The following is a 13392-nucleotide window of genomic DNA, read 5'->3' on the forward strand; positions in this document are numbered from 1 at the left end:
GGGTCTGTGTGGCACTATCTACAGGGGGTCTGTGTGGCACTATCTACAGGGGGTCTGTGTGGCACTATCTACAGGGGGTCTGTGTGGCACTATCTACAGGGGGTCTGTGTGGCACTATCTACAGGGGGTCTGTGTGGCACTATCTACAGGGGGTCTGTATGGCACTATCTACAGGGGGTCTGTATGGCACTATCTACAGGGGGTCTGTATGGCACTATCTACAGGGGGTCTGTATGGCACTATCTACAGGGGGTCTGTGTGGCACTATCTACAGGGGGTCTGTGTGGCACTATCTACAGGGGGTCTGTGTGGCACTAGCTAAAGGGGGTCTGTGTGGCACTAGCTACAGGGGGTCTGTGTGGCACTATCTAAAGGGGATCTGTGTGGCACTATCTACAGGGGGGTCTGTGTGGCACGATCTACAGGGGGGTCTGTGTGGCACGATCTACAGGGGGGTCTGTGTGGCACGATCTACAGGGGGGTCTGTGTGGCACGATCTACAGGGGGGTCTGTGTGGCACGATCTACAGGGGGGTCTGTGTGGCGCTATCTACAGGAGGGTCTGTGTGGCGCTATCTACAGGAGGGTCTGTGTGGCGCTATCTACAGGAGGGTCTGTGTGGCGCTATCTACAGGGGGTCTGTGTGGCACTATCTACAGGGGTTCTGTGTGGCACTATCTACAGGGGGTCTGTGTGGCACTATCTAAAGGGGATCTGTGTGGCACTATCTACAGGGGATCTGTGTGGCACTATCTACAGGGGGTCTGTGTGGCACTATCTACAGGGGGTCTGTGTGCCACTATCTACAGGGGGTCTGTGTGCCACTATCTACAGGGGGTCTGTGTGCCACTATCTACAGGGGGTCTGTGTGCCACTATCTACAGGGGGTCTGTGTGGCACTATCTACAGGGGGTCTGTGTGGCACTATCTACAGGGGGTCTGTGTGGCACTATCTACAGGGGGTCTGTGTGGCACTATCTACAGGGGGTCTGTGTGGCACTATCTACAGGGGGTCTGTGTGGCACTATCTATAAGGACAGTGGTGTAATGAGGGATTCTTTCATGGATGCCTATAATTGGTGTTTAGAACGGTCTATTTTACTGCTGTACTTGTAATATTATAGTATTTAAAAAAGTAATTAAAACTAATTTAAAATAAGTTTTCTTATTCTCTTATTTAGTCGCTATATTAGCGTTTACTGGGGGTATTACTTTTGGTCATCAGATCGCCCACCATTGATGGAGACTCATCCTGCTCCCTAACTGCCCCGCTCAGGAGCTGCCAAGACTTAGAGGGAACATTTCTGGGGACCCCCCTCTTTTAAAGGGGTTGTCCAGTCCCTAAAAGTCGATGGCCTATCCTCAGGATAGGCCATCAATAGCTGACTGGTTGGGGTCCGACTCCCGGGATCCCCGCCAATCAGCTGTTTTGAAGGGGTACAGCGTTCGTACGAGTGCTGCTTCCCCTTCATTTCTACTTGCTCACTGTGAATCGTCGACATGGATACAGCGGCGATTCACAGGTATTGCAGCCTTCTTCTCCCATTGAAGTACATGTGTGTCGCCGATTCACAGTGAGCAAGTAGAAGTGAAGGGGAAGGAGAACCCCCTTCAAAATATCTGATTGGCGGAGGTCCCAGGAGTCGGACCTCGACCCATCAGCTATTGATGGCCTATCCTAAGGATAGGCCATCAAACTTTAGGGACTGGACAACCCATTAAAATCAGCATTCCCTAATAGGGTATTTGAAAATTGGTTTTCTAACCAGAAAAAAAACCTTTAATGTTTAGTTACTACCTGGGATATTAAAGAGGCTCTGTCACCAGATTTTGCAACCCCTATCTGCTATTGCAGCAGATAGGCGCTGCAATGTAGATTACAGTAACGTTTTTATTTTTAAAAAACGAGCATTTTTGGCCAAGTTATGACCATTTTTGTATTTATGCAAATGAGGCTTGCAAAAGTACAACTGGGCGTGTTGAAAAGTAAAAGTACAACTGGGCGTGTATTATGTGCGTACATCGGGGCGTGTTTACTACTTTTACTAGCTGGGCGTTCTGATGAGAAGTATCATCCACTTCTCTTCACAACGCCCAGCTTCTGGCAGTGCAGATCTGTGACGTCACTCACAGGTCCTGCATCGTGTCGGCCACATCGGCACCAGAGGCTACAGTTGATTCTGCAGCAGCATCAGCGTTTGCAGGTAAGTAGCTACATCAATTTACCTGCAAACGCCGATGCTGCTGCAGAATCATCTGTAGCCTCTGGTGCCGGCTCGTCTGACACGATGCAGGACCTGGGGAAGTGACGTCACAGCGTGATCTCTCGAGAACACGGCTGTGTCTGCACTGCCAGAAGCTGGGCGTTCTGAAGAGAAGTGGATGATACTTCTCGTCAGAAAGCCCAGCTAGTAAAAGTAGTAAACACGCCCCGATGTACGCACATAATACACGCCCAGTTGTACTTTTACTTTTCAACACGCCCAGTTGTACTTTTGCAAGCCTCATTTGCATAAATACAAAAATGGCCATAACTTGGCCAAAAATGCTCGTTTTTTTTAAAATAAAAACGTTACTGTAATCTACATTGCAGCGCCTATCTGCTGCAATAGCAGATAGGGGTTGCAAAAATCTGGTGACAGAGCCTCTTTAATATGTATATAGAAAATATACATCCACAGTAATGAGTCTTTTATCATACCTAAGCCACTGGGTCCTGGAGCAAGACCAGAGACTGCAGATTTCTGCTTGCCAGCTCCATAAGGATGAAACACATAGAGAGAAAAATCAGACATGCATGCTGTAAAGCTCAGCCCTGATGAGTTGCTGCTTGAACTGGTTAGATCTGATTGGCTACTGCTGTGCCGTGTTCTTCCAAGAGGGCTCCCCAGTCCTGGTGATGGCCCTGTAAGTTAAAATATCATTCAATCTGTAATTAGGTAATATTTTTTTTAAACAAAAGTTTTATTAAAAATACATAAATTGCTAAACTATAAAATAGTGGTAGTCATGAGAAAAGTTATCACTTAGTATTTAGTAAAATAATGTCAAAGTGGTATCTCTTTTTAGTTAAAATACAGGTGCATAATCTTGATAAATAAGCCTGCTAAGTCCATGTACAAAAACAGCATAACAGTCTTACTAAAAGTAAAAAAATAAGACGTTGTAACATGTAATATAAACCGCGTACCTGCTGCCCCCAATTTGTTCAGACACGGTTTTGATCCACTTGGCATAGAAAGATTACCAACACTGGATTCTGAAGGGTGGGTTGCTCCTAGTGTTTCTAGTTCACTTCGGTTTGAGGAGAAAACAAGGTCTAATGAGGGAAGCTTCAGCATACATTCAACGCGGGAGACTGGCAAGCAGCTAAATTTGATCTGGGAGGGCTTAGAAAGACAGAGTGAGAGTCAAAAGACTAAAAACTGTAAAACCACACACAAAAATGAATAATGTAACCTTATTTATTAAAACGATTAAATGTGTGTAACCATGTGTTATGGCATATTGCTAGCATTCTAATTGGTGAGGGCCCAACCGTCGAGACCCCCTTAAATCTAAGGGACTTCCCCACATTGTGTCACTGTTGCCTCTTCCCTTGTGTGTATGTATGTGCATATATCATGCTTGCCAACTTTTACGAAGGGACATCGGGGCGATTCTGAATACCTTATGCCCTGCCCGTTTATACAGGACACACGACCTAATCTAAAACATATGGATCACTAATAGTTCATCACACCCCAAAATAAACACAAAAGATTCCCTAAAACTGATACATACCACCAATTAACTCCCCTAAACAAATACTGACTCTAGACAATCACCCCCTAAACTAATAGACACAAACCTCTAAACTAATAGTCCCTAGGCCAGACTCCTAAAATAATACAGATCCCAGGCCAGAACCCTTAACAAATGCGGAACCCAAACAAGACTCCCTAAACAAATACAGACCTTAGACCAGATCCCCTAAATAAACAAACCCCTTAATAAAGACCTCAGATCAGACCCTCTAAATATAGTCCCCCTAAATAAATACAGACCTAAGTCCTCCTAAATTAAAAAAGACCTCCGACCAGACATGCAAATAATCACATCTCCCTAATACTGAAGTCCTCTTCACTGATTTAAAGAGGCTCTGTCACCAGATTTTGCAACCCCTATCTGCTATTGCAGCAGATAGGCGCTGCAATGTAGATTACAGTAACGTTTTTATTTTAAAAAAACGAGCATTTTTGGCCAAGTTATGACCATTTTTGTAGTTATGCAAATGAGGCTTGCAAAAGTCCAAGTGGGTGTGTTTAAAAGTAAAAGTCCAAGTGGGCGTGTATTATGTGCGTACATCGGGGCGTTTTTAATACTTTCACTAGCTGGGCGCTCTGATGAGAAGTAACATCCTCTTCTCTTCAGAACGCCCAGCTTGTGACAGTGCAGATCTGTGACGTCACTCACAGGTCCTGCATCGTGACGGCCACATCGGCACCAGAGGCTACAGTTGATTCTGCAGCAGCATCAGCGTTTGCAGGTAAGTCGATCTTACCTGCAAACGCTGATGCTGCTGCAGAATCAACTGTAGCCTCTGCTGCCGATGTGGCCGTCACGATGCAGGACCTGTGAGTGACGTCACAGATCTGCACTGTCAGAAGCTGGGCGTTCTGAAGAGAAGAGGATGTTACTTCTCTTCACAGCGCCCAGCTAGTAAAAGTATTAAAAACGCCCCGATGTACGCACCTAATACACGCCCACTTGGACTTTTACTTTTAAACACACCCACTTGGACTTTTGAAAGCCTCATTTGCATAATTACAAAAATGGTCATAACTTGGCCAAAAATGCTCGTTTTTTAAAAATAAAAACGTTACTGTAATCTACATTGCAGAGCCTATCTGCTGCAATAGCAGATAGGGGTTGCAAAATCTGGTGACAGAGCCTCTTTAAGGATGTTATCTGCAGCGTCACACGGGAGTGGAGAGGATTGCAGGAACGGGGAGAGCTGAGTATATGTTAAAGAGTACGTGGGGTTTATTTATGCATCTATGGGTATAATAAGATGCAGCAAATATTTTCTGATAAAGAAATGCCCACAAATTCCGCAGATTAAATCTATTGAAAAGTCCTGCATAAAAAATATTTACGTACAATGTGAACCAATTTATTACAAATCTCACGTTGCAAAAATGTAAACAAAACGCTTCACCTTACGATCAGTTGTTTAAAAAGTCGTGCAACAAGGGTCCGATGGGTATTTCCATCAGAACTTGGAGCCTAGCAATGGCTATCTTAGGAGCCGTATGCTAGACAGCAATGCTTAATGTAAATGTAGCAACAAGCTGCATTTACCGATCACACTGCTGATAATCTTATTTTTTTTTTTTACGACGACACTATCTAACAACAATAGACATTTTTATTGTTAATCTTTTCCTGCATTCATGCTGGTTCATTTAGTTCCCTCTGACTGCACATCATTATCAGACGCAGCACTGAGCGGCTGTAAATACAAACATGCAATGATCTGGTAGGAGCCTATGGGCACGATGAGGCTTTGGGGCCCAGGTGCAAGTGCTATCGCTGCGAGCCTTACAACGAAAGCCCTGTATGTAAATGATGGGATTTTACAACACACCTGAACTCTAACATAAACAACCACATCAACAGGGAATGATGAGTAGGCAGATGTTGAAGATGACACCAGTGAGGTAGTTGATTCTTCTAGGGTATCCTGGAGGTCGAACTGCCCAATATCTTCATCCTGGGTACTTACGGCTATAATCAGCAAACAAAAATACAAATGTATGTTTGTCACATTATTTCTACAAACATACTGTAAATCAAGGGAAAAAAGTTGAGCACCATATAAGAAGAACTACAACGCATCACATTGAAATCAATGGGCCCTCTATGCGAGGTTCTCCACTGTAAGGGGAGATTCACACGAGCGTGTATTCGGTCCGTGCGGGCCGCGTGGTTTTCACGCGGCACGCATGGACCAATACAAGTCTATGGGGCAGTACAGACAGTCCGTGCTTTTTGCGCAGCGTTTGTCTGCTGCGCAAAAAGCGCGACAGGTTCAATAACTCTGCGTATTTCGCGCATCACGCACCCATTGAAGTCAATGGGTGCGTGAAAATCACGCGCACCACACGGAAGCACTTCCGTGGGACGAGCGTGATTCGCGCAACAGCAGTGAAAAGGATGAATGAAAACCGAAAAGCACCACGTGCTTTTCTGTTTCCGAACATCCAAACGGAGTGTCTTTGCGATGAGCGAAGCCGGACAAGCGTACCGAACTTCACCGGGTTCGGCCAAACTCGTTTTGGCCGATCCCGGCAAAAAAATTATCGGTATGCGACGTCAGGAGATAGTCACTGTCCATGGTGCTGAAAGAGTTAAACTGTTTCAGCACCATGGACAGTGACTTGCGATCCCAAAATACATTAACCTGTAAAAAAAAAACGAAGTTCTAACTTACCGATTACTCCTGTCTCCTTCCTGCAGTCCGACCTCCCGGGATGACACTTCAGTTCAAGTGACAGCTCCAGCCAATCACAGGCCAAGCACAGGCTGCAGCCAATCACAGGCTGCAGCGGTCACTTGGACTGCTGCGTCATCCAGGGAGGTGGGGCCCGATGTCAAGAGAGGCGCGTCACCAAGGACGCGTCACCAAGGACGCGTCACCAAGGCAACGGCCGGGAAGTTCTCGGTAAGTAGGAACTTTATCTTTTTTTTTTACAGGTTTTTCGCTGTTGTGTTCGGCATTCACTGTCGAGGGTGCTGAAAGAGTTAGCTCTTTCAGCACCTTGGACAGTGACGGGCGTTGACAAGCCTCATCTCTATGATGCCGGCTGCGCGAAAATCACGCAGCCGCGCATCAGACACGCATGACACACGCAGCTGTCAAATGGTTTTTGCGCTCGCAAAACGCCGCGTTGTTTGCGCGCGCAAAAACGCAACGCTCGTGTGAATCTCCCCTAAGAGAGAGTGACACGTTTTGCAGTGACTCTCTTCTTTAGATAATAAAGGGTCAGGTGATTATACTTGGTAGAAAGACGTTCTTCCCATGTGAATAAAAAGAACTTCAATTATGAAAAGCTTCCAAAATGTTTACTTATACTGGTGCAACCTATACCGATCAGCCATAACATTAAAACCACTGACAGGTGAAATAAATTACTTAGATTAGCTCATTACAATGGTGTATGTCAAGGGTTGGGACATAATAGGCAACAAGTGAACCATCAGGTCTTAAAGTTGATGTGTTGCAAGCAGTAAAAATGGGCAAGTGTAAGGTTCTGAGCAATTTGGATGAAGGTCAAATTGTGATCGCTAGACAACTGGGCCAGAGCATCTTCAAAATGCCAGGTCTTGTGGGGTGTTCCTGGTATGCAGTTAATACCTACCAAAAGTGGTCCAAGAAGGCAACTGGTAAACTGGCGACATTGTCATTGGTTGTCCAAGGCTCATTGGTACACGTGGGAAGCAAAGGCTAGTTCACCTGGTCCGATCCCACAGAAGAGTTACTGTAGCACAAATTGCTGAAAAAGTTAATCCTGGCTATGATAGAAAGGTGTCAGAACACAAAGTGCATTGCACCTTCAAGCATTTAAGGGTGAGTAGCCGCAGACCGGTCAGAGTGCCCATGCTAAACCCTTGTCCACTGCAGAAAGCGCCTACAATAGGCACTTGCGGATCAATACTAGATCATGGAACAGTGGAAGAAGATGGCCTTGTCTGAAGAATCACGTTTTCTTTTACATCATGTGAATGGCCGGATGTCGCTTACCTGGGGTACAGATGTCACCAGGATGCACTGTGGGAAAAAGGCAAGCCAGGTGAGGCAGTCTAATGCTCTGGACAATGTTCTGCTAGGAAACCTTGGGTCCTGATATTCATGTGGATGTTAGTTTAACACGTACCACCTACATATAGGACCAAGTACACCCTATCATGGCAACGGTATTCCCTAATGACAGTGGCCTCTTTCAGCAGGATAACGCCCCTGCCGCACTGGAAAAATTGTTCAGGAATGACTTGCGTAACATGAGATAGAGTTAAAGGTGTTGAGTTGACGAGATACCAGAGGAAACTGTCAGAGGTCTCATGGAGTCCATGCCTTGATGGGTCAAAGCTGTTTTGGCCAGCATGAGCGGGACCTGCATAATATTAGGCAGGTGGTTTTAATGTTATAGTTGAATGGTGTATAGTATCATCACAAAGTGTACTATCACAATTACCCATGGGGAAAAAAAGTTGCAAGGGACCTTTGACCGTCAAAAAAATGTAGTCGATATTCACAAGCTCGCTTGCAACAATTTCTCCCTTACGGAATAATACAATCTGCATTTTGAATTAGTTTCACATTTAAAAATGTTTTAACTGCAAGCTTGCAAAGTGATATCAGGAAGTCAAAAGTCTACCTGTATAGTTTCTTTCAATGGGTGTGATTGGTATAGTTTCCAGAGCTTTCTCTAGAAAGTCAAGCAGGTTTGGACTGATGACCATTTCTTCTGGAAGAGACTGTAAGGCTACCCAGGCATATAACTTTGCTGTTTTCACTCCACCACTTCCCTTTCCTTTGGCTGCAAAGTAAAATGTAACAAAAACATACAAATTAATAATTCAGGACAGTTAAAGAGGATCTAGTCACTAGTTTATTAATTCCCTATCTCTTAACTAATCTGGTGCTATGATGCTGATAACTAGTGTGATTTTTTCCCAAAATTTTATTATTTGCAAAATTATGTGCATTGTTCTAAATATGCTAATTTGGCTATACTTGCCAAATGGGAGGTAACTCTTTCTCTTCACTCTGGGCGGTGTAATATTTTCTGTATGATGCTGTCCAATCAGCATTGTGCAGTTCTACTCTTCCCAGCCCAGCAACACAGCGTGATCATATAGTATACACTGTTCTAGGTGGTCCACAGCCCGAGATATGGTTGCTTTAAGAGATCCCCCTTCCCTCCAGCCTGAACTTTTCACACGGTGTGGGAAGAAGCTTCATGCTGATGAGGTAGCTCCACCTCAGGAGAATCGATGGCGTTGACACCCACTAATCTAGTATAGTCTCATTTGCATATTTAGAAAAAAGCTCATAACTTTTAAAATAATAAACGTTTTAGGACACAATTTTCACTAGAATCATCAGTGCAACAGCGCCTATTAGATTAGTTAGAAATTTAGGCATTACTGTCCTAGAGACAGATCCTCTTTAATGACCTAATGCTTATATTTTACATAAATAATTTACTAATACAGAATACATTAGATACAAATTGTAAACTTTAATATTTAGCTTGCCCATTCTGTCTGTTTCTCTCCAGGGAGAGTAAGACAAGCCACAGCTCTGAGAAACAGATTGGGGCAGATTTATTAATACTAGCGCATCGTGAAAGCCAGTGGGGAAAATTTACAACGCCAGTTTTCTGGTATAGAAAATTCACACTATTTTCACTCTTTCTAATTTCTTGCCACCTCAAACTCTTTTTTTTAAATAACTGGGCGGGGCCTCCAGGACCCGATAAGTTACTATAATTTACGCCATAAAATTGTTGGAAATTATAGAGCAAATCTACTCTAGCTCATAGATTAAATTTTCCTGTGCACAGACGGCCAGAGATGCACCCAATTTAGGAAGAGGTGTGCGCCTCAATAAATAAGGCTCATCTTACTCAAACTTTCCTTAGATTAAGACTGGCGTATGAAACGCCAGCCTTAGTAAATTGCCCCCCAGGATCTCTACCCCATGGAGAAATCGTGGCATTTAGAGCGCATGTCCTGAAATGAAATGGTTTATTTAAAAAATTTTACTATTTATTATAATGTAAAATTTTTCATATGAACGCTCGTTCACAATCATTGCCCTGATTACAAAATGCTCGTTCATCGGTTGATCTGCTCTTTGATGCAGCATTAAAAATCATCGTTGTCGGAAGCGCATCTACCTGTGTAAACAGGGAGATGCACTGCTGACATGATGAAAATGTATGGGGACGAACGATAGGAGGAATGAGCGCTTGTCCCTATACATAAGCAATCATTGCTCCTTGTTGATCGGCGCTTGTTTTCAGGGGCCGTATAATAGGACCATTAGAAGCTATAATGAAACATAGTTCATTACAATTTAATGGTAAAATATATTTTATTATGCTGCTAGTACAACTTTACCAAGTTCAAAAATTTGGTTACTCATAATTACTGTATGGTAGGTTACTTACTGGAGAGCTATCGGAAGAAATTTCTAAAAGGTACTGTACTGTAGGTTATGTGAATTTAAACCAATATTCACATAAATATCTACATCTTGACTGTCTTGAACATTGGCACGTGTGTTAAATGCTGCATTAAAGAAGCAGTCCAGGAATTTTTTTTTGCATATATCAAGCAAACCCGCCAGCAATATTCTAGCAGTGTCATTTGTTACTTCCCAGCTCAATCGCATCTATACATTTTAAACCCTTTCATTATGGGCAGCTGTGTCATGTGATCTCAGTCTGACCACCAAAATAGACCATGCTCTCATGTGTAGAAAGGAGGTCGCTTTCCTCTATTTAGATGACTTCCTGTGAACTACAAGATTACATCATCCCCAACTAAATCCCTCCCGGCAGCTCTGAGACCCCTCCCCTCCCCACCAAGCTCCACCCTCCTGGTTTCCCTGTATGTTCCTTTTGCATATAGTGCTGCTTCAGAGATAATTTCTGTCCTATTTAAGGGAGCAGAAGTGCAGTGATATAATAGGGGAGTCCATATAATAAGCTGCAGAGTTATAAAACACCCTTCACTCTCACTAACGGTCTATACGATCTGTGTGTGCTGTGTGCAGAGAGTCCAGTGTATGTCTATGAGATGCTGTTCTACCCTACCTCCTGTGAAAAAATGAAAAGGGAGAAATCTATAACAAACCGAATGCTGAGACTCTGCAGTTAGGGGACAGAATTTCTATGTTACTGATTTGCTGCACTTAGATAGGACTCAGAGCCCCCTCTGCAAAGCCAGAAGCATCATGGGAAATGTAGTCTGCCTTAGGGGATCCTTATCAGAGAGGAAGAAGGAACCAAGATGGCAGACAACTAATAAATGACACGAACTAAAACAGGTATACACCATGCATACACAAGAGCCTCTACATTTTTCTTTAATAATGGTCTATGCTGCATTGTATAAGCAAAATAAAAAATTGCTGGAGTGCTTCTTTAAGTGAAATTAATTAAAAAAAGATGGATCAAAGTAGATGTGAACCCAACAGCAATCAGAAGAAAAGTGCAGTAGGGCAATCTCAGGATTTGAGACAGTAACATCAAAGGAATCAAATCTTTACAAGATTATACAGATGGTTTTCACTTTTTTTTTTACGTATCTATACTAAGGAGCCTTTTCTAGCTAGAAAAGATAGGAACCCTTTAGGTTTGGAATACCTTTTCTGTACTGGCTCATTTTATAATCTTTGGTATCAGAAATTGTGCTCAGTCGGTGAATGAAAACAGCCCGTCATCCACGTTTTAAAGAAGTTTAGGCCGACTTAGCAAAGAAGAATATGTGGCTTTTTTAGCTGATGGAAGCTGAAGCTTCGAAATATGTCAGTGTAGTTTTCCTGTGTAAGGCTGACAATTATCTGAAGAACTCTGCCTACCAGTAGCAGATGGTTCTGTTAAATTATGCTTTAACAAATTTAGTTTTTGGTAATAAAACGAATACAGTACATGAAAAGTTAGTTGTGCCAAGTAAAGCCTACAGAGAATGTTACAACTCTACATAAACAACAAATTATGATTTGATCTTTGACGTTTATAAATCATGAATGATGAAATAAGGTACAATGAAAGTTGTTACACACACAATAGACAAAGTACCTGAGGGGATAGGTGGGGGAGGGGGTGGTAATAGGGTGTTAGTCTTGCTGTGGACAGTACTAGGTAAAGGAGATGTTGCAGTATCATCTTTCATACCATACAGCTTTGATTCTTTAGAAAGGGTTCTTGGCAAAGATGATCCTCTTGAGGCATTTGGCGATTCAGTCTTTAGTGTTTTTGAGTTATAGTGTAGCTAAAGAGAAACACATTATTACATAATGTTATAGTATTGAGCACATTTCAGAATTTCTGCAGGCAAGGCAAAATATCATTAAATATTAAAGCTCAGAACGCTGAACACTAAACAACTCAATTGGGATTGTATGGTACAGAACAATAAAACAATAACCTTTATTTTTCTGTGAATGCATATATATATATATATATATATATATATATATATATATATATATATATATATATATGATACAAAAGTCCAGTAGCACAGGCAGTAGTGGGTGCAAGCCCCAGGGAACCGACCAATGTCCAAAATATATAGTAGTCAAAAATTAGGCAGCACTCCAATGATTCAAGTGAAAAAAGATAGGTACTTTATTTCCCTGTGCGACGTTTCAGCTCTTTCCTCTAGAGCCTTTCTCAAGCAGGGGGATAAAGCTGAACCAGTCATCTAACCAGTAACTGTGCCAAGTAATGCAACAAGGGTAGGAAGTCAACCACAGCAGAGTTGAGTTAACCCCTTCCCCTGCTTGCATTCTGGGCCTTAAAGGGAACCTGTCACCAGCATTTCACCTATTGAGTTTTACTTATCCCTCACTGGCCGCTGCTATCAAAAGTTCATTGCCGTTATCCCCTCTCCTAAACTCCTCCTCCGACAGTAAATAACGGTCTGCAAACATTTTGCGCCTTTTATCGTAATAATCAGGTGTCACTTGTGCGCACACACCAGAAGAGGACATCAATGCACAAGCGCAGGATTTTGTGTGCTGGGGAAAGGCGAGGACCTGTCAATCATAAGTAAGGAGGCGGGAAAAACTCGGGAAGACTTGAGGAATGAAGATATGACTCTTTTCAAATGCTGATTTGACTCTTTTCAAATGAAGATCTGACTCGTTATGCTCATTAGCATACGGTGTGGGAACACTAAAAACCTGAATACTAAAGCTACAGAGCCGACTAAGAAGACAATTATAGGTTATATAGAAATGATTTTCACCCACTAACACCAGGTATTGCTGATTTAATAGGTGAATTAGATGTCAGTGGTGTTTTTGGAACCTTCCACCAAAGGTTATTTTTGAATATTGATACTCTATTTAGAATTATAGACAAATCACTGGAGTAGAAATAGAGTTTGATAAAATATAACTTTTACTCATTATTTTTTAAACGTGTGCAAGCAAATGCACAAAAGACATTCTTTTAAAATAAAGATATACTCCATATTGCAAATAACATTCTGTGCGGTTATTAAATGCCAATTTGCGCAGGTTATAACCATGTTTTTACAGAATACATGTAAAGCTCCAAGTCATTTTAATATAGAAGGAAAAGGTTTTTCAGAAGAGTGGGTATTGCTG

The 13392-nt window shown here is 42.6% G+C and overlaps 1 protein-coding gene across 7 annotated transcripts in view; it reads right to left on the reverse strand.

Moving 5' to 3' along the window:
* BLTP1 (bridge-like lipid transfer protein family member 1) overlaps positions 1-13392 on the reverse strand; it is a 381561-nt gene that overhangs the window by 33256 nt on the left and 334913 nt on the right. For 6 of the 7 annotated variants that reach the window (XM_075860492.1, XM_075860489.1, XM_075860493.1 and 3 more), the window contains 5 exons: positions 11855-12047; positions 8420-8581; positions 5629-5768; positions 3190-3388; positions 2701-2904 (listed from right to left, as the gene is read on the reverse strand). In XM_075860492.1, the coding sequence (XP_075716607.1) occupies positions 2701-2904; positions 3190-3388; positions 5629-5768; positions 8420-8581; positions 11855-12047 (898 nt within the window). The remainder of the gene's footprint in view (positions 1-2700; positions 2905-3189; positions 3389-5628; positions 5769-8419; positions 8582-11854; positions 12048-13392) is intronic. The other variant, XM_075860491.1, reaches the window with a different exon arrangement.

Source organism: Rhinoderma darwinii, chromosome 1 (assembly GCF_050947455.1).
Source record: "Rhinoderma darwinii isolate aRhiDar2 chromosome 1, aRhiDar2.hap1, whole genome shotgun sequence".
Lineage (NCBI taxonomy): Eukaryota > Metazoa > Chordata > Amphibia > Anura > Rhinodermatidae > Rhinoderma > Rhinoderma darwinii.